The sequence below is a fragment of the Uranotaenia lowii genome, unplaced genomic scaffold (assembly GCF_029784155.1).
Source record: "Uranotaenia lowii strain MFRU-FL unplaced genomic scaffold, ASM2978415v1 HiC_scaffold_167, whole genome shotgun sequence".
NCBI classification, from domain to species: domain Eukaryota; kingdom Metazoa; phylum Arthropoda; class Insecta; order Diptera; family Culicidae; genus Uranotaenia; species Uranotaenia lowii.
Window position 1 is genome coordinate 20422 of NW_026597710.1, and position 20287 is coordinate 40708.

General features: G+C 37.4%; 1 protein-coding gene and 6 non-coding genes across 9 annotated transcripts in view; 5 read left to right on the forward strand and 2 right to left on the reverse strand.

The window, feature by feature from the left end:
* Positions 1-20287, reverse strand: part of LOC129759491 (rootletin) — a 47062-nt gene that overhangs the window by 4540 nt on the left and 22235 nt on the right. Inside the window, exons 1-9 of one of the 3 annotated variants that reach the window (XM_055756965.1) lie at positions 9457-9593; positions 8724-9388; positions 8496-8661; positions 6935-7144; positions 6170-6862; positions 5952-6103; positions 1507-2188; positions 330-1200; positions 75-260 (exon numbers count right to left, since the gene is read on the reverse strand). In XM_055756965.1, the coding sequence (XP_055612940.1) occupies positions 75-260; positions 330-1200; positions 1507-2188; positions 5952-6103; positions 6170-6862; positions 6935-7144; positions 8496-8661; positions 8724-9388; positions 9457-9540 (3709 nt within the window). In that variant the 5' untranslated portion in view covers positions 9541-9593. Of the gene's footprint in view, positions 1-74; positions 261-329; positions 1201-1506; positions 2189-5951; positions 6104-6169; positions 6863-6934; positions 7145-8495; positions 8662-8723; positions 9389-9456; positions 9594-20287 lie in introns of those variants that run through there. The other 2 variants (XM_055756966.1, XM_055756964.1) reach the window with 2 other exon arrangements.
* Positions 1300-1371, forward strand: Trnag-ucc (transfer RNA glycine (anticodon UCC)). Its single transcript has one exon. It is a non-coding gene; the product is annotated as a tRNA-Gly (tRNA).
* Trnah-gug (transfer RNA histidin (anticodon GUG)) lies at positions 4644-4715 on the forward strand. The gene has a single exon. It is a non-coding gene; the product is annotated as a tRNA-His (tRNA).
* Trnar-ucg (transfer RNA arginine (anticodon UCG)) lies at positions 5177-5249 on the forward strand. Its single transcript has one exon. It is a non-coding gene; the product is annotated as a tRNA-Arg (tRNA).
* Positions 7969-8087, forward strand: LOC129759493 (5S ribosomal RNA). Its single transcript, XR_008740179.1, has one exon. It is a non-coding gene; the product is annotated as a 5S ribosomal RNA (ribosomal RNA).
* Positions 10455-10561, reverse strand: LOC129759495 (U6 spliceosomal RNA). Its single transcript, XR_008740181.1, has one exon. It is a non-coding gene; the product is annotated as a U6 spliceosomal RNA (small nuclear RNA).
* Positions 10960-11078, forward strand: LOC129759494 (5S ribosomal RNA). The gene has a single exon (XR_008740180.1). It is a non-coding gene; the product is annotated as a 5S ribosomal RNA (ribosomal RNA).

A 20287-nucleotide genomic window follows, 5' to 3' on the forward strand; every position in this document is an offset into this window, starting at 1 on the left:
ATAATGTTAACAATAATGCCAATGTTCATTTGTACATATTATGACTATGACTAAGCATAAAGAAAAACACTTACCTGCAATCTTTTGCAAAGCATCATCCATAGATCTAGCTTGCTCCCTACGTTGGCCTTCGACTCGTTTCACGTGGTCCCTCAGCTCCTTGTTGCTGTTGGCATATTTGTCCCGTTCAATGTTACTATCAGCTAAAGTGCGACGGGTATCAGTCAACTCCTTTCTGGTTGCATCAATGCAATTGTCAGCTAAAATGTAAATCAATCGTTTTAAAGTTTTTAACCCGAAAAGCAGAAAAATAATGCAGCAATACGAACCTTCCTTTAATTTTCTCAGAGAATCTTGCAACTGTAGATTTATAGAATCGCAACGATCTTCGGACAAACGCACCTGCACCTTGAGTTCTTCGATTTCTTTCAAGGCAGTATCTTTCTCTTCTCGCAAAGCACCTTGGAGCACCTCCAATCGATTGAGCTCTTCTTCAGCACGGATTCGAGCTTCTTCCATTTTTGTGCGCATCTTGGCAATTTCATCCCGCAGACAACCGATTGTGGTGCGATCCTTATCCTGTCGGGCGGCCATTTCCCGCTTGAGACGATCGCTATTTTCCAGTTCGTTCTTCAGCTCCCGTGTCACGTGGTCTAGCTTCTCTATGACTGCTTGTTTGTCCCGGTGCGCAATCAACAGGGCCTGTTGCTTTTCGTTTTCTGCGCGAAGAATTATTTCTTCATGTTGTTGGTTGAGTGCCTCCAGGTGCATCTGGAGCGCCTCGATTTGTTCCTTCAGGTTTTGAATTTCCGTGTCTTTGGTATTCTCAAGCGCCTGCAACGCCTGACTCATTCGTTTTTCCAACGAATTTCGAATGTTTTCTTTTTCTTCGTTTAATTTTTTAATATTCTCTTCGCCAAAGGTTCGCAAATTGTTAAGTTTCTGCAAGAATTCTGCCTCCTGGTTGGCAGCGGCATTGGTGAGCTGAATTTTGATGTCCTGTGCGCGTCGCTCGGAATTTTCCAGGTCCTTCTGGAGCCGTCCAATAAGCGCTTTGTGGGACTCTTGTTTGATGAGCAAATCCTGATTCTCTCGCTCGAGCGCATCTTTTTTGGCCTCGGCTTCCTCCAGCGATGTGTTGGTATCGAAAAGAACTGCCTCCAAGGATTCCTTTTCGCTGCGGAGCGATGCAAGTTGCTCCTGAAAAAAGGAAACTCTTTTGTATCAGTGTTTGGGAAAATAAGAGGAAAAAAAATAGCAAGTTGCATTTGAAATGCTTTGAGCAACCTCCGCAACATGGCGTCGGTGGTGTAATGGTCAGCATAGTTGCCTTCCAAGCAGTTGATCCGGGTTCGATTCCCGGCCGACGCAGGATTTTTTTGAACAATTTTGTCTATTTTCTTAAAATAAATTTAAGTGTTGTAAGATTTTTTTCAAATTTTCGTAGAAAAAAAACTAGAGAAATGTTCATTTGGACTTGGAAAATTTTTTTTAAAAGCCACATACCTGAAGTCTTTGCAGCTCCTTCTCATGTCCTTCGATAATGACAGCCTTTTCTTCGCTTTCTTTCACAAGCTCCTCTAGATTCCGGTTCAACCGAGCGTTCATTTCATTGGCCTGCTCCAACCTCTGTCTCAGCCGCATTACTTCCTCCCCGATAGTTTCCTTCTTGCGAGAAATCATTGCCAGCTGGTTGCTCAGATCATTTCTTTCACGGGCCACGCAGCTGAGCTCCTGTTCGATCTTGTCCTTCTCCATTTCCAGACATTTCAACCGTTCACTGATGGTTAGTTTTTCGGAATCCAAATCCAGCCGGGCTTGCTCGGCGGAAATAAGTTCCTTCTTCAGAGCTGCCAAATCCACTCCTTGATCGGAAACCTGGTTCTTGAGTTTGTTCCGCTCGTCCTCCAGCTGAGCAATGGTTCCCTTGAGCTGTTTTATTTCCACCTCCAAATGTTCGTTGGAACAACTTTTCTTTTCCAGCGTCATGTTCAGACCGTCTTTTTCGTTGACAATCCGTTCCAGTTCAAACTCCAGATCGATCTTCTGTTTCTCTATCATGTTGAGCAACCCGTCGGATTCGATACGCTGCTGTTCTAACAGATCCCGTGACAGGTACAACTTGTTCAGTTCCTCCCGTAGGGTTATAGTTTCCTCTCGCAGCCGGCTGGACCGTTCTTCTTCCGCTCTGGAAAAGGATGAATGATAATGATTTCAATTATTCAAATATAGCAAAAAAAAGTTGGTTTTAGGTAGGACATCGAACTGGGAATTCCTATCAAGTATCAAGCATTAAATAGTAAGCGCCACGTGCTACTCACAAAAACAACTTGATTCGAAACTCGAAGGCGTTTTTATTTTGAAAGAATCATTTGCAAACCCAGCTTTGAAAAAATATGGCATAAGATCTTTGGAATATTTTAAATTTATACCAACTTTTACCTATCTAGATATATTTCTTATTTATACAATTCTTATTCAAAATTGAAAAAAGAAGCTCTATCTTTTGTATCCAATATAACAAAAAAGTACTTAGTCATCTGAGAAATTCTACATCTCATAAGTTAACACATAGCGGACCAAATACGAGATATCCCGTGTTTTGCTCACCGAGAGGCTGAGAGTATGCTGCTCTTACTTAAAAGCATAACTTTAATGTAATAAATTCAATAGTGAAACTAAATTCTACAAAATAAAACACAATACTTACGGTAACTCAAAAATAAAAATTTTAAAGATTGTGATCCTTTGGTGTCGGAGATATGGAATGCCGAATTTAGGCATTTTTCGTCAAAGTTTTTTTTGCAGTCTTTAATGTGTTAAAATTCCCGATTTGGAATCCCCATGAATACAAAAAAAAATATGGAGCGTATTCCAGTATTATTATTTTTCGTTCTAGTCAGCATTATGACATGAAACTTGAGTCAATTCAAATAAAGAAATTACAAAAAAGAAACTTATGTTATTCCGTACATGTGTTTTCAAATTTATTTATTTTTTACCAAGATTTTGATTAAAATATGCGTTTTACGAATCCGCAGGTATACAAGATTCGTTTCTACACCCTGCGAGCCGAAGTTAACAATAAAAATTTTATTGTTAACTTCGGCTCGCAGGGTGTAGAAACGAAAATTATTTTTTATCAAAAAGAAAAAAAAGAAATTTACTACCTTCAAATACCTTTCTCCAGTTTCCTCTCAGCCTTGATCGAGTTCGGTTGATTTTTTCTTCTCTCGTGACATAAGGCTAGTGTAGAATTTTGGTGCGTAAATCGAAAAGTGCGTGGCCATGAGCCCGTCTCCCGGCGATCATCCAGACAGGAAGCTTCCTGTTTGGATGGACCGAAATAACCTGTCCGGTCGCTTACATTACCTGTTCCTTCGAGGAATGGGTGGTCAAAGTATCCCCAAGAATCCTTTTACAATCGGCAAGTCAATTGAAAAACATGCCGGTAAAATCGAAAGTGGATACTATGATAGCAAGAACCAGTGGTATGTGTTGAAAGTGCGGAACGAAGAGCAAGTTAAAAAACTCGAACTATTAAAAAGTTTAATCGATGGAACAAAAATAGAAATCGGTCGCCATCCGAATTTAAACACCCGAAAGTTTGTGGTTCAATGTCATGAGGTCGGTGAAATGACAAACGAAGAACTTCTCGCAGAACTCATACCTCAAAAGATTACCAAAGTGCAGCGCATCACCAAAAAAACGTCAAACGGAATCGTTGGAACGTCGACTTTTATTTTAACCGTTAACAGCACCGTGATACCCGAGTTTATAGACTTCGGTCTTTTAAGATTGAGAACCCGCGTTTATTATCCGTTGCCCCTACTTTGTCGAAAATGTCTGGAATACGGTCATCCGAAGACCAAATGCACGAACCAAATCGCTTGCATCAAATGCTCCGGAAAACACGAAAGCACCACGTGTCGCAATGATCCGTTTTGCCTGAATTGCAAAGAAAACCACAGTCCAGTTGACCGAAGTTGCAAGATCTGGAAAAACGAAGCCGCCTCACTTAAACTCGCCATCGACCTGAATATCTCCCTAACCGAAGCACGGAAAAGCATAACATCCACCACTAGCATTTTCAACACCAGCTACGCTAGCGTAGCCAAATTGCAGCCGCATACAGCTAATAATCATCAAAACCCGAAGTCTTCAAGCACCAAGCCGAACGAGGTCCAACAAAAGCAGCTTCAACCCAATCCGAACACCAAACGAAGCCATCAAAAACCGAATTTACCAGCACCAACCGAAAAACCTAGCGCAAATGTGCAAACGGATTCACCACCAAAAAAAAGAAATGATCCTCAACCTTTACGTCGCTCATCCTCCAATCCAGAAATGGAAGTGAACAGTGATCAGAGCAAAAACAATGAAACCCTCATCTTCACTTATGCGAGCCAGTGTAGTTCAGCCACGGTTTCGCATGATAGAAAGTTAAAAAATAAACCTATCCCCTTCCCCTTCCCTATCCCTAACAAACCCAACCTTAGATTTAAAAAATAGATTACTTTGTATATTGACCATCGGCCAGAAAAACTTTGAATTAAGTAATGGGCCTAATAAAACCTTTGTTAAATAAATAAAAAAATAAATAAATACCTTTCTATTTCAACTACCAAACATCTGCCCCGATAGCCGTGATCGTCTAGTGGTTAGGACCCTACGTTGTGGCCGTAGTAACCCAGGTTCGAATCCTGGTCACGGCAGTGTCAAATCAGTGACACTGTCACGGAGGGGCATTTTTTTTCACCTTCACAAATGTTTTTCAATGTATGTGAGCGTTCCTGGCCACGATACACAACCAATCATGTACCTTATGTGAGATAATCCATGTCAGCCCATAGAAGAACTCTAACAAAATCCGAATCAGTTGGATGGAATTTTTCCTGTAATAACTGTTTGGTTTCGTTATTACAAGGCTTGTAACTCAAAAATTATAAGAATTATCGATTTCCTTTAAAATCTTCAGAATGCTTAAGTTTATTTGGCGTGTTCCTACATGGACAAAAATTGCTGAACAAATTCGAGGCATAAATTTCTCCATATTTACAAAAACATACTAACAAACACAGATGTACAGATGTACATCGTTTGACTCATACACATTTGCATTCATCAAAACATCATCTGGATTCAAGTAAAGCTTTAATCATCAACCACAACATCTGACCGTGTGGCCTAATGGAGAAGGCGTCGGACTTCGGATCCGAAGATTGCAGGTTCGAGTCCTGTCACGGTCGCTCCCATTTCTTTTTTTTCCACATCACCTTGTCACCTAAAATTTAACTGGAAGTTTCCTCCGATTGATTTGTCTTTTTACAGATTGGCTTTAAAATAAACAAACTTTTTTAGATAGCTTTTGTTTCGTGTTTTTTTTTTGTTCTGTGTTCTATTATTAGTTTAGGAATTAATCTTTTAAGATGAAAATTCCGGAAAAAGAAAAAAACAACAAAAATGTCTTTTAGTTGTTAATGTTTCAAACAAACACTTAATTAAAAAGTATCAGAACACAGTTGAACGAACTGAAGTGTTTATCTGAAGGTTTACAAATTTTGGAATGGTTTGATTTTTCTAAAACTTTCGTCGCCAAAAACCTTATTTATTTCTCTTAGCTTCAAATAAACCTGCAAAATGCAATGCAAAGAACAATCGTTGCATACAAAAATTTCAACTAGAAAAACCCTCGAAAATAATAATTATTATTAATAATATTTATTAAAGACCCTTTAACAATTGTCATTCGGGTCAATCCAAAATAATGTTAACTAAACTTTGTTGAAAAACGGGGAAAGCCTTACGTTTTTTTTAATTGCTTATATCTATATTACACGACTTATGCCTCAAACCAATACGATCCGAATTGGCTGAAGCCTTAGTTTTGACGTTAATAACAAAATTACAAAAAAAAAATCTTAGTTAATCCGCTCCCTAGTTTCACTTACCTTAAATTCATTTCTTGAATATCCTTGTCTTTTTGAACTCGTTGCAGTTCACTTTCAAGCATCTTCTTCTCCTCTTCCAGATTGTCATACATTTTCTGCAACTTACTATTGACATTTTGCAGTTTCTCGTAATCGGTATTCAGACAATCGACCTAAAAAAGCGAATGAGAGTTGTTTTTTTACAAAAATAAATTTGTTAACATTTGAATGAGACTCACAATTGAATTCAGTTCAGCTTTTCCCCTCTCGACGGAGTGCTTATCGGTGCGTAGCCCATCCAACGTTTTCTGTAGGCTGTCCCGTTCTTTGAACAGCTCCGACAACTGATGATTGGCAGAGTCCAGTTTTTCCGTCAACTCAGCCACCTTGCTGCTCAAAACATCTCTAGTGTGTTCACAGTTGTCGTACTGCTTACGGGTAGCCGAGAGAGCATCGCTATTGGTCTGCAACTTGACCTGCAAATCGTGAATGGCCAGCTGGTACTTGTGCAGAGCAGCCTGAACTGCTGAGATGGTACCTTCGGCGAAGGCCTGTGATGTACGCACCGGACCACGCTTAGGAGACCGGGGAGGTGCCGGAAGTCCACTTGATTGTGACAGATGCAAATGATGGGTAGAGGTTTCTGCTTCTGCTGTAGCCGTAGTTTCCGCATCTTGGACCACAGCGTGAGCAATATCCCTCAGGGCTCCCTGAAGTCTTTCCATTTCGTCGTTGAGGCGCTGAGTATGGCCCACCTGACTTTCAGCCTGAATGTAACGTTCTTCCATCATTTTCAGCTCCTGGACCATTTGTTGTGCCCGCTGATCTCTCTGGGAAATCTCCAGCTTGGCATTCTCATACTGCATCCTCAGATCACCGAGCTGGGATTTCAGATCCATGTTCTCCCGTTCGATGTGCATCTGTTGCGCTTCCTGAACAACAAATAAACATTGCAAAAGAAAAAAAAATCAAAAGTGGGATTTAAGAATAATGCGTACAATTACCTCAATTTTAGATGTTTGCCTGAGGTTGACGGAGACACCACTGCAAGCACCGGCCACCTCGCGCCCGGTTCCGGTAAGCTCCAAGTGCATTCGGCCCAACTCCATCTTGGTGGTCGATGACATCTCCTTGAACATCCGCTTAACGTTGACCACTTCGCGCCACATTTTCAGCAGCCGCGTGTGCTCGTTGTTGTAATAATCGTTGAATGCCTACATAGGTGAAAATACATGTGAGTTTTTTAATTTTCTTCATAACTACATAATAAAAAATTAACACTTCATATGGTTCCCCTTATTGAGCCTTTTTTTTACAATTCGTTTATTTGATTATTGAGCCTTTATTGAGCTTTTACGGTGCGGGAAACAACGTTTGAAATTTTTAACAAGTAGAGGTGATTAAGTTTCATTCAATTTAATTCTTTGGTTTATCGTTTTTCTATCTATAAACTTGAGGATGAAATTTCAACTCTAGATTTAACACGGTTTACGAAACGCTGATCGGAACTTAACAAGTACTGAAACTTTCCATATAAATAGTGTTTCTACTATAAATACTTTTATGAGTTAACCATGGATATTCAAAACATGCATTTTTTTCTATTAAAAAATCTCTTTGAGGTTAGTTGGATATCAGGATCAGCTTCGATTCTGCCGGTTGTTTAGTCGTAACAAGTTATTGCGGGCAACCGGCATCAGCGACCGCGCACCGCAGAGCAGCCCGCCTCATCATTTCCTGATATTGAACCTAGTCCAGCCGGGCAGGGCATCTGAACCTACATTATTGTTCCCCATGCTTCGCTAGCGATAACACATTACATCACTCGTTTACTTTTTCATAATGTTTTTGAAAAAAAAAATAAAATAAGGTAATTTGAAGAAAAATACACCAAAATGAATCTTTTTAATTCCACCGTAGACATTTAAATTATCAACATTAAATATCATATTTTACGACTTTTTGATTTTTCGATACATGAGTTATGGAATTTCAAAGAACTGGTGTCGTGTGAAGAAGTAAAATCGCACTCTTTAACGTCAACGATCATACCATGTTGAAAACACCGGTTCTCGTCCGATCACCGAAGTTAAGCAACATCGGGCGCGATTAGTACTTAGATGGGTGACCGCTTGGGAACGTCGCGTGTCGTTGGCATTATAACTTTTTTGATGCAACATCTTTTGAGGGACCGTATATTTATTTTCAATTGCTTCAAACATTTTTCACGTTGCTTTTAACAAAGCTGTGCAAATTAAACGCTTTGCTATGACGAACACTTCAGCTAACTCGTACTCCAGGTTTGCTCAAAATGTGTTTTAAGTCTAATGGATTCCGCAGATTCAACATGATTCCTACGAAAAATTTCTGGTAAACTTAAAATATTTAACAATCTCAATGTTTCTTAATTTGCGTTTTACAATTCACAGAACCTCCAAAACTAGAAAACAAACTCAACGAAAACCACCGCTCTTAGCTCGCCTACTTACTGTGAAAGCCAGAAACCTGATAATATTATTACCAACAACCTTGGTCTGAGTTATTTATAATTTGCGTGAAACTTACCTGTTCTTCTTCCTTCCATTCGTCCTCCTTACTGAGTAGTTCATCCCGCAAGCTTTCCCAATCACTGGTAAGCTTCTGGAGATCATTCGTCAATGAATCGTTGGTTCGTTGGGACTCCTCAAGCTGCTGACGCAGACAGGAGTTCTCGACCATAAGTTTTTCACAGCTGCAGAACGAAGAATTGATAAGTGACCTCGAACACGTGTGAGCCTTTATTTAAAAACTTACCGTCGACGTTCCTCGTCGAGCTGATGACGGATTTGATCGTGGCTGCCCTCGGCGTACTTGCGACAGGGCGATTGCGAACGAGACCGGGATCGTGAGCGTTCGCGAGCGATAGGACAAGGTGGCAGGCTAAGCGGTGCCGAACCGCCTACTCCTGTTACTCCACAAGTCGGGCCGGAAGAGCTAGGGCCCGGACAGACCGTACCAGTGGAGCCCCGATGGCGACCGGGTGATGGCTCTCTGGTGGAATAGTTGTTGGGACATACACTCGGGGGTGGAGTTTGCTCCAACTCCGAGCAGCGTTGCTTGTACTGAAGTACTTTCGCTTGGAGGCGGCTAACCAGAGCAGCTTGATTGTTTTGAGCTTGCTTGTAGGTTTCCAACCGTCTACGGTAGCTGTTGGCCTCCTCCTGTAAACGATGGCGTAGCTCATTGTTTTGTCTTATCAAAGCGTTGGTATCCGATGGAGATGGACTGGACATCCTATGATTAGCGCCGGCGCCTCCAGATGCGGCTACCCCTCCAGACGAAGATGGAGGAACTTCCAGACGAGACTTGTTGAAAGGCCGCGAAAAAGGTTTCTTTCGATCTAAACTACCACCGCCGCCGCCACCTCCCTCACCAAGATGGCGTGCACCTATGCTTGGGGCACAGTCTTTGCCGCCCAACTGAAAAGGAAAAAGAAAAGAGAATTATATTTAGCCATCAGTAATAAGTTTTTTTTAATTTTCAAAACCTTGAAAGAAACTGCTTTTTTCATAATCACCAATACAAGAATACCCAGAAAAAGTCCCAAAACGTCTTCTCCAGAGGGGCCCATCTACATGACTAGTAAGCTGACCACCAAATGCCCTGCGCTACAGTGGTCAGCCAGGTAACCCAAGCTGGCCACGAGAGTCAAAACAAATCCAGGATCCGGCATTCCATTCATAAAACCACTAACAGAGCTAAAAAAAATCAATATTGCTACCATTACACCTACTCGACACTTGATGTCCTGTTTGGTAGGGAAAGTGACCAATGTTCCAATACAACTGTAAACAACAAATTTGTAGCGGTGGGTCATTTAATTTTCCTTGCGGTGTGGACGCTACACGCGAACGATGACGTAATTACGAGTCCTGCTTTTATTAAAACGTGCCTTTCAGACAGATTCAAACGGCGTAGAATCGCTTTAAAGGGGTACTCGAAATAGGAGGGGGTGTTGACCACAGCACGCCATAAATCAGACAGCCACTTTTGCCCCTTATGAAATGGTCGGAGGGTTTGAGGGAAAAATGGGTTACTAACTATATACATTCTTCATTATTCTTCATAATGAGGTAGCAAGTTCTAACCCAAACAATTTACATTTGATTTAGTGTAAACTTTATAGAAACGTAGTTTGGACTAACTAGCAAAACGTAATTTTAATCTAACTATGCATTATGCTTTCGTCTGGATCCGTATGGTTTGGTCTGATTTCTGATGTTCTGCTTCCTTATTGAAACTTTTCAGCTCATACTTTCGGAGTTTAAAGTTTAAGTTTTAAAGTTAAAGTTTGTTTTTCCGCTAAGAGAAATATAGAAACAAAAGAAATTATAGACGAAGATCGATAGCTTCAACGAAAAACAATCATTAATAAAGTAACATTAAAAAGGCTCCAAAAACACCTGGAAATTTATGGAACCGTCCGTCCAGTCGAGGCGTTATTGTCAATAATATTTTCCAATTCGACCAAAAGTAAATCATCAAAAAAATGTGGAACGCTTCACGATTTTGCGTGTCATCCTTGCGCAGGGGCCATGCTAATCTTCTCTGTATCGTTCCAATTTTAGTATATGTCCAGCCGAAGCTAGGACAAGGATGTACTAGAACAACCAAGAATATATACCTACCGGCAAGTCAAAACGATTCTAGCGATTCATAAGAATAAGCTCTAACGAGCCCCTTCCATAAAATTCTTTTCATTTCATGCACCCTACGGTTTATTTTTACCTATATTCTGTAAGTATGAGTGCCATACTCGCAAGAGGGGAAATAACATTGAATCCAATCCAATGCTTCCAATAAGACTTAGTTGGTAGGTATGGTAGGGGAAACGGACCCGGTCGAAAGCGATGTTATAACAGCGTACTGAGAAGGAGATGGAGAATCTTTTAAATTGGGATTGCACGATGTTGTTCCTCCCTCTCCGTTTTTCCATATTATTTACACAGCACAAATTCCAATTAGAACGACAAATAAAATTAGCTAGCTTGTCAACGATCATACCATGTTGAAAACACCGGTTCTCGTCCGATCACCGAAGTTAAGCAACATCGGGCGCGATTAGTACTTAGATGGGTGACCGCTTGGGAACGTCGCGTGTCGTTGGCATTCATTTTTTTTGTACTTTTGTGGTTAATGTCATCTTAATACTCTCTTCTTACATATGTGCATGTCTACTAAAGAAAATATTTTTAACAAAACTTTGACAGTTTCAATTTAGCATGTTGATTATCTTGAAGATTTTCGTTTCTTGATAAGAGGAGAAGCAACCGAACCCCGCCTGATGGCAACTCAAATATGCTCAGTAATTGTATGGAATCAATCAGTCTTTATTGATGAACTAGCTGACCCGGCAAACTTCGTTAAGCCTTTGAATTTCGCAAAAATAATGAACATGTAAATAAGCACAAAATAGGTAAATAATTATTTACGCTAATGAAACTGGATTGTTACCTTCAAACGGAGTGAATCGGCACAATTTTTTGACTATTTTCGTAATACTTCTGTCACATTATGGTAGTGCCTACCTCCAGGGGCAAAAATTTTCGAAGAAGATTGACTTCCAACAAAACTGGAAAGCGAATATCTTCTGGGATAAAGTTAAAAATCTATTTTCTTCCGTTTTACAATTTTTTTTTCATTTACAGAGGATTCTTGACACCGATATGTTCAATTTCTATTAACCCCAAGATAAGTGCCAAAAAGTGTTTTGTTGAAATGTGTCGTCATTTTAAGCTGTTTTGATCAACTGTCTTTCCTTTTTCGCCAAAACCATGTTTGAAATTTTCTTTATCATATAGGTACCAAATTTGTAGAAATGGCACAACATTTTTCATGGTATGAAATTTCTCGATTGTTTTTTATGCTGCAAATATATCAATATCAACAAATGTTCATATACCATTCTGTTTTTCGTTATCCGTCATGCATTTGATATGTTCTCTGTATTAGATAATCTCCTATTAATTTTTAAAATCATCTTTTTCATATCGACTTTAACTTTATCATATTTATCGAGAAATGGATGCTTAAGCACTGAACAAAGAAAATTAGAACATTCATTGTATGTGTATGTACATGGAATTTTTATTCACAGCAATTTCAAATCAAACGGTTATGAAATCTTTTTTTACTTTGAGATCTTGAATTCAAAATCAGAAATGAAATTCAAAAAAGTTTTTGCAAATCTAATTCAGTTTTCATTATCTCTGTTTTGGATCTTGAATCATATTTTCGTCGAGACTAAAATTTTTATTTTCCAAGCTTCTTGTATTCGAAGATGTTATTGAACCAGTTATCTGTTCTTGATTTCTGATACTAAGTGTTGGATCAAATTATGAATTTTATTTTTACAAAGTCTACCTTATTTATATCCTTAATTTTGTTTAGTTTTTTAGCACCTTAGTATGAAAGGAAAAAGTGGATAGTAACTAACATTTCCTTGGTTTTCTGATGAAATTCACATAGAATTACAAAGTTAATATCATTCTATTCTCGAATTCACTCATTACATTCTTGACGTTTACAAAAACCAAGTAAATCAATTGATGGTCGTCTTATTCAATTAATTAAAAATTAGACGTTCTCTTGGTGTTATACCATAAATATGAACAGAAGATTCTGTAATGGAATATTTCATTCTACAGTTGTTTTGGATATGTCAAAACTATCACAGTCATACGTAGAATATTATTTTTCTTGAATAATATGACAGTCTTTCATTTAAACGGAAAATAAACAAAACAAAGTAACGGAGTAAATAAAAAAGATCAGAATTTTTCCCGCGCGTATCCTGGTCAGAAAAATTTATTCTATCTAAAAAACCTAACAATATCCGGGCATTTGATTTCAAAATTGTCAATCCAAAATTCGGGCAATACCAATCAAATTTGGGCTAAATTCAGAAACTACTCAAAAAAAAAAAAATTAAAACGAAAAGCACTTTAATAAATTTTTTTTTTCGAAACACATCAGAAATTTTGAATCGTATTTTAAGCATCCAGAAACCATGCATGATTATTATGTTAAAAGTTGCTCAAAAAATTTCGTTTTAGTACGCAAAATTTCAAAAAAAAATTAACTTATTAAGAGATTTTTTTTTATTGAAAAATGAAATGACTAAATCCGGAAAATTCGGGTTTTTTTTATCAAAATCCGAAATACCGGGCTGGACGACTTGACCGGGCCCTTTAAATTTTGTTTTATCAATTACCCGGTCAAGTCCGGGTAAAACCGGGCAATCCGGCTAGTTTTGGGTAAATTAGCTTAAAAAATGTTAAAGTTGCCTTGATGCTGAAGCAAAAATGACAATTTTCGAAAATAGGTATACTCCATGCCGGGTTATTGCGTTCTTTTTTTTTCACTCCATACGGAAGGTGAACAATTACATCCAAGTACCCATTTTACTGGTGCCACGTGAAAAGTACACTTGCAACGAAAATGGGCGCCAAAACTTCCTATAGAGAGATGGATGAACATCAGTAAGCCTTGATTGCTTTTGGCGCCTTCCTACTCTGGGTGATTCGAATGAAAAAAAATGGAAATTGGGTGCCATGACTTTTATTTGATACGAATAAAAACTAAAAATTAATTTGCAAATTCCACAAAAACATTTTTGAAATTATCTCTCCGTTGTGTTATTCTTCGCGTGAAGACGAACACAACAAAAAAAATCGCATGCAAATCGGATGATCCAGTGAAGAATTATGCGTGTTCGCACATTTCTGTATGGGCTGTCTCTCTCCCTGTTTTATATATATAGATGGTCATTGCTTTAACCATGGTTTCGATATCTAGAAGAACTATTTATTGAAAAGATCTTATATATAAAAATGGAGGCGTAAATATGTACTGGTAACCAAAATCGTGTTCCATTAACTGTCAAACGGTTTAGAACTGCTTCAAATTGGATCCAAATCTCATCAATTTTGGAGCAATCCTTATACCAGTCCAGAGTAGGAAGGCGCCAAAAGCAATCAAGGCTTACTGATGCTTTTCAATCTTTTTGTTGGAGGAAGTTTTGGCGCCTTTCTTCATAGCTAATGTACTCGTCACGTGGCACCAATGAAATGGATACTTTGATGTGATTGTTCAGCTTCCGTATGAAGTGGAAAAAAATCGCAATAAGCCAGTAAGGAGCATATTTACAAAAAAAAAGTAATTTTCGCTCAGAATCAAAGCTACTTTAACATTTTTTAACCTGATATATCCAAAGCTGGCCAGATTGCCCGGTTTTACCCAAATTTGCCCGGATATTTGAAAAAACAAAAATTAAAAGGTTTAGTCCGGCCCGGTTGTCCGGTTTACAATAAAAAAAAAACTCGGATTTACTTTGTTTGCAAAATCAAAAAAAAATCTCTAACAAGTTTTTTTTGCGTATTAAAACTAAATTTTTGAGCAAGTTTTAATTTAATAATAATGAACAGTTTCCGGATGCTTAAAATTCGATTCAAAATCTGTTTCGATGACAAAAATGATTCAAAAGTGCTTTTATTTTTGATTTCGTATTGACATTTTTGAATTCAAATGCCCGGATATTGTTAGGTTTTTAGATAAAATAGCCCGGATTTTACAGGACCGGATATGTGCGGGAAAAATTCTGATTACCTCAATTTGCCCCGTTTACAAACAGATAACAATGAAATATTCCATTAAAAAACCTTCTTTTAATATTTAATGGTAACACAAAGAGAACGTCTTATTTTAATCGAACAAGTATAAGACACCCATTGATTTACTTGTTTTTTTTTTTTATGTTAAGAATGTATTGTGTTAGTTTGAGATTAGAATGATATCAGCTTTGTGATTCATTGTGAAAATTTCGTCAATGTAAGAAACAAATTGGAAAATTGGGAAAACGTTAGATAATCTCCTTTTCTTCCTTTCATGCTTGAAAACTAAACGAAATTTAGGATAAGAATAATGTTAACTTCGTAGAACTCATAATTTAATCCAACACTTAAATAGTATCAGAAGTCCGAAACAGATATTTGATTCAAGTAAATCTTCGAACACAAGAAGCTTGGAAAATGAAAAAAATAAGTTCCGAGAAAAATGTGATCCAAGAACCAAAACAAAAAGAATGAAAAATGATTAGGATTAACGCAGATTTTTTTTAAATTTCATTTCCGATGTTGAATTCAAGATCACAGTGTAAAAAAATCCATAAACATTTGATTCAAAGTAGCTTTTGAGTAAAAATTCGATGAAAATATTTAATGTTCTAATTTTCTTTGTTCAGTGCTTAAGCATTCATATCTTGATAAAAATGATAAAGATAAAATTGTTATAAAAAGCATGATCATAAAAATCAGAGTAGATTATCTAATCTAATGTATGTATGTATGTATGTATAATCCATCCAACGACCCCCTGAGCTGGCAGGTATGTTATGCAAAAGAGCCAATATTAATCCGTTTGATTAAAATTGTTCAATCGCGGGTGCTGGTGTTGTTAGCTCTATTGAAATTCCAGTAACCCATTTCAGAATGGCAACTGCACATCCCGAGGCTACTTTCATTGCTAATAAGCCCCGTCCAATCATAGCCGAATGACCAAATGGGTCATGCAATTATGATTAGTCTTTCTATCTTTTATTGTTGACATATCCAGGAACTTCATAAATATAATTGCCAAATTATATAAACTTAGCCCCCTAATACGTCCAATAAAAGATGGACATGTATTTAGTTTATGATTTCAATTATACATTACGGTTCATATGTCTTCATTGATCGGGAAAATTAGATCATTTGAAAATCAAGGAAAAGGCAATCGGTGTTTTTCAGTCAAAACAGGGCAAACAAGTAGAAACATCAGCAGAAACAAAAAGAAGAAAAAATAAAATGGAAACTTCTCACCGCGTTGTCAGCTCTCTCTACGCCTCGTCGTTTTATCCTGCCGTGCATCGCTTGCTTCGATCCTGACAATTTCCCGTTCAATGAAAATCGTAGGCCGCACTCCCTATGAACATGTTTTAACATGTCAGCGTGATGTTTTCAGCAATGCTGACTTATTCATAATCACGAATATGAGAATTTCTTTTTCTACAACACGATATCGTAATGTTGCACAATCAATTAGTTATCACTGAGTTTATGACACGACCGACACAATTTTGCTACGTTCAATTCTGTTTTCACATGATTTACTTTTTCCTTTTTCGAAATACCACAAAATACTAGCGCTTTGGGAATCACATTTTCGGATTTTTTTTAAACATTTTTGAAGCATGGATACATGCTTAATAAGGCTTTCATTAATAACTTTGCACTCATCACCTGGGTTTTTAACTTTCTCACAAGCACAGAAACTTTCGATTCGATTAGGTATAAATTTTCGAATTGAGCTTGATGCTCCCACATGTGCCCGGAGCATGAGAACACAACCGTTCGGGTTCGCGCACGACACGAGACCTCCTTATTGGATCTTATTATTTGCTTTGAAATTAGTATTTCACTTAAACGCTGTTGTATTTAATTAAAACGACCGACAGCTTTAGTTTTTATGGAAAAGCATCAACACTTGAATGATCAGAGTAGATTATCTAATCTAATACACATTAAATGCATAACAAATAACGAAAACTAGAAAGGCATATGGAAATTTTAAAAATGTGTACATGATATTTGCTAAGTTCAAAGGCTCAACAAAGTTTGCCGGGTCAGCTAGTAGATTATTAACTGAAAATTAGATTTTTTTAAACCATTCAATATGTTCGAACTAGAGTGATCAATAGAATTTTGACAAAATAGTTTTATGTTTTTTCTGTAGTTTTAAAATATTATTTATGTAGTTTTAAAATATGTAGTTGTTTTAGAATGGAAAACAAACATCGAAACTTATTCATTGATTCTATGTAATTAAAATGATAATTTTGTATACAAAGATTCACAAATAAAGTGTCAGAATTTCAAATTATGAGTTCTGAACTTTTCATTGAAATTGCTATTCATTTTCGCGGTTTTTAGCTACAACGTACAAGAACTGCAATTTAACCTTTGGGTCGAGAAACGCCGGGATGATATTTTGAAATAAATTATTCATCTTTGAACTAAACTCACCAAAGGGATAGATTTAAAATAGAACACGGATGCTAAATGGCGTGGCGTTTTTGCAAGTAGGAGCTGTTATCAGATAATTAATTATTATTGAAACAGGCAGAACATGTGGGCGCTTCCACTGCCAACGAAAAAGCAAAAGAAGCTTAAGAAAACGGACAGAACATCTCCAATCACTCCTCCGCCGCATGGGTTGATAAGAACTTTGTACTGCCCAATACACGAAAGACGAAATTTACTCACTGTGGTTAAGCACAAAATGTCCATAAAATATTGAATATTTTGGAAAAAAATATGAAATAATCCATGACTAGGTGTAAGCGAGTAATCCGTTCGTTAATGAACTTTCTTTCTGATTTAAATACTAAAAAAAACAAAAGTCACAAACCATTGCAAGTCTAATTTAGTGTGTAACTTTGTTGTGTAATGCCCAATCGAGATGGTGCTTCTGGTGCAAGCAGTGAACCAACCTGCAGTTAAGGTTATGTTTAGTCTAAGCGCAAATGTTGGGGGAAAAAATTTACTGATTCATAAGGTTGATTTGGTGGAAAGGCAAACCGAATCATTCTTGCACACTGGCGTAGGTAACTAAGGGGACTTAAGGTGTGATTGAGGACCAAGGTTTTCCCGATAGGTTTTTGAGTTTAATTTTTTTGGAAGGATTAAGTTCGGCAGCATATTTGGTTAGATTTTATTCACTCTTCTGTACTTTAATCCTTTAATGGGTTGAATAAACGTGTCTTAAAGTCAAAGTAGGCCACCAAAAATATGTAATTTAAAATAAGCCTTTTAGTGTCAATCGAACTATGAAAAACTTTTTAACATTTTAACGATGCGGACAATGTTTGTTGCAAGTATTCTATCGAGTAAAATATATTTAGGTATGTAGTGTTTCGCTCCTCCGCCACTGCCTCTCACCACCATTAAAATGTGCAATAAAATCACGCTTATAAATAATGATTAGTGCTGAAGACAGCTTAAAACCTAAGTGAAAGACGCTTAAGGTCGACCACCATTGCACGTGATTTTCAATACAAGTGATACCAAGATATAAGTAGGAATAAAAACGGCGGTTCGAATAGCTAGGCTGCAATAAAGTGCTCAAAAAGCACTTGAGCTGTTTTTTTTAAACGTCTTTTTCTAAGCCAAAAAAAACCAGAAACATACCGGTAATGTTGCATCAGCATAATTAATTCCTGTCTAAGCCCTTATCAGGAGCGCAGAATTTTCCGCTTGAAAGAAATTATGAGTCTTCCCGCTAATAAACGATGTCTGAACGCCTGAGTGATTTGCAGAACCATTGAATGGGTACAAAGTTCAGCGTACTTCAGTTAGTACTGGTCATTCGTCGACTGCGTGGGACATTCTTGATTAGGGAGATTCGTAGGAACTGAACCTTCGAGGTTGACAGTTTTTGTAAAAATTAATTCATTTCAACGAAACAAACCTATTCAGAGCTCGCATACCTATAAAGCTGAAGGCGATCCCAAAACACGTGTAACGGAACGAACATCAAAACGCAAATCCTTTCGTTTCATGAAGTGAATAAAGCGGAAAAGCCATAGATAATCGATTCTCCATGGCAATTGGGAGGACTATTTCGTTCCTTTCCTGTCGTCATTACAATTTTTTATTGGTGGTATGGGAGCTAAAAGGTTTTGCGTTCGTGATGTCCCCCACACGCTGACAGGTTGCGGACTCGTACTTTACGAAATGACATTTGCTTTTTTATGGGGTTTCCTACAAACTTGATGAAGCAATTAGGGATTTTGGGTTTATTCGAGGTATATCAATCAAATGCTTGTGTATGTGTGTAGTACGATTCTGAAGTGCCTTCCATATATTAAATAAGTTTAGAAGTTCATGCGAAGTTTGTATGTAGAATCCATTAAATATTCGAATTTAAATGTAGTTCAAATGACTAGAATCGCAAAATCTACACATTCAATGCATTTTCAATTAAAAATTTTCTTATAACCCAGCAAACATAAAATCGCATTAGAAATGATAGCTCTAATCGTTAACAAATTTAATGAGATTCGTTATCCCTACCAAATGAGTAAACGATCGTAAAAATTGTTACCTTAAGTCGGTATAAATCGGATAGGATAAATTATCTCTCTGCGATGAGCAGTGCAACCAGATTGCCTAAAATCATATGGTTAATTAAGTTAATTTAGAAAAATTGTCCAATGAGAGAAGCAGCAAATAATGTCGCTGGCAACGGTTTGCATGCACTGAGAGAAAAACTTATGCTCTCTCGCATACTTTCAGGTTGTACGAATAAGATGTTGAATATCATCCAGTTTGTATAATTCTTATCGGTTAGGCCTGAAGTTAAAAAAAAATGTATGTACATATATTGCCTCAACTTTGGTAGGTAAATGCTGTTTTTTTTTCTAATTTCATACGATGATTCTATGATGCATATCAAACGTATAACAAAGTTTGTTGAGAAATATACCTACACAAATGTTTGCTCCATAGAAACGGATGAATGAAATGAGGATTGAGAATTCACTATCAAAATTTCGTAACTGGCGGATAAATGGAAATATTGTCAAAATAATCAATCCGAATAATCAAAATCTATTTCTATATTTTGATAGTCAAGTTTTAAACACAAGACAAACGGCGTAAAAAATATTTTTATTCTAGACGGAATCACTTTTCGTAGCATTTTAGTAACTACTAACTCGCCTTGAATTGTTAAAAGCTTCAAACAAGTGCGGAGAAAAAACTTACTTTACCTCTCTTAGCAGCGGTCAAGTGCTATCTCAATCGCGTTGAAGGTCTTATTTAAATGTTAGGACTTTTTTTTCTCGAAAATAGAGCCAAACAACGCTTACTCAGTCAGATATCTTCACCCTCATCTGACGGCGGATTTGAATTCCTGAGATCATTTTACGTAATATAAGTATTATTTCAGGTCCTCAATGGTGCGCCTTTGATTTTTTTGGGTTTTGGGTCCAAATTTTCCCACTGTTCGAATAATATTTCTTGAATCCTGTTATCAACCATTCATTGGATCATGGATTACTTCCGGTACACTAAAACTTCAGCCTTTACTCCAATCATGAGTTCTCGAATTTTCAATGTTATTGGCTTAGGATATGAACGCCATTGGCGCTGATTCGATTTGTAATCGCTGGAGTTGTTTTACCAGTGCAAAGCATTGCGTATAACTTGAATAAACAAAATAAAAATGTTTCACGTCCCTCCCTATCTCATCACAAGGCAAAGGAGGATGGAAACAAC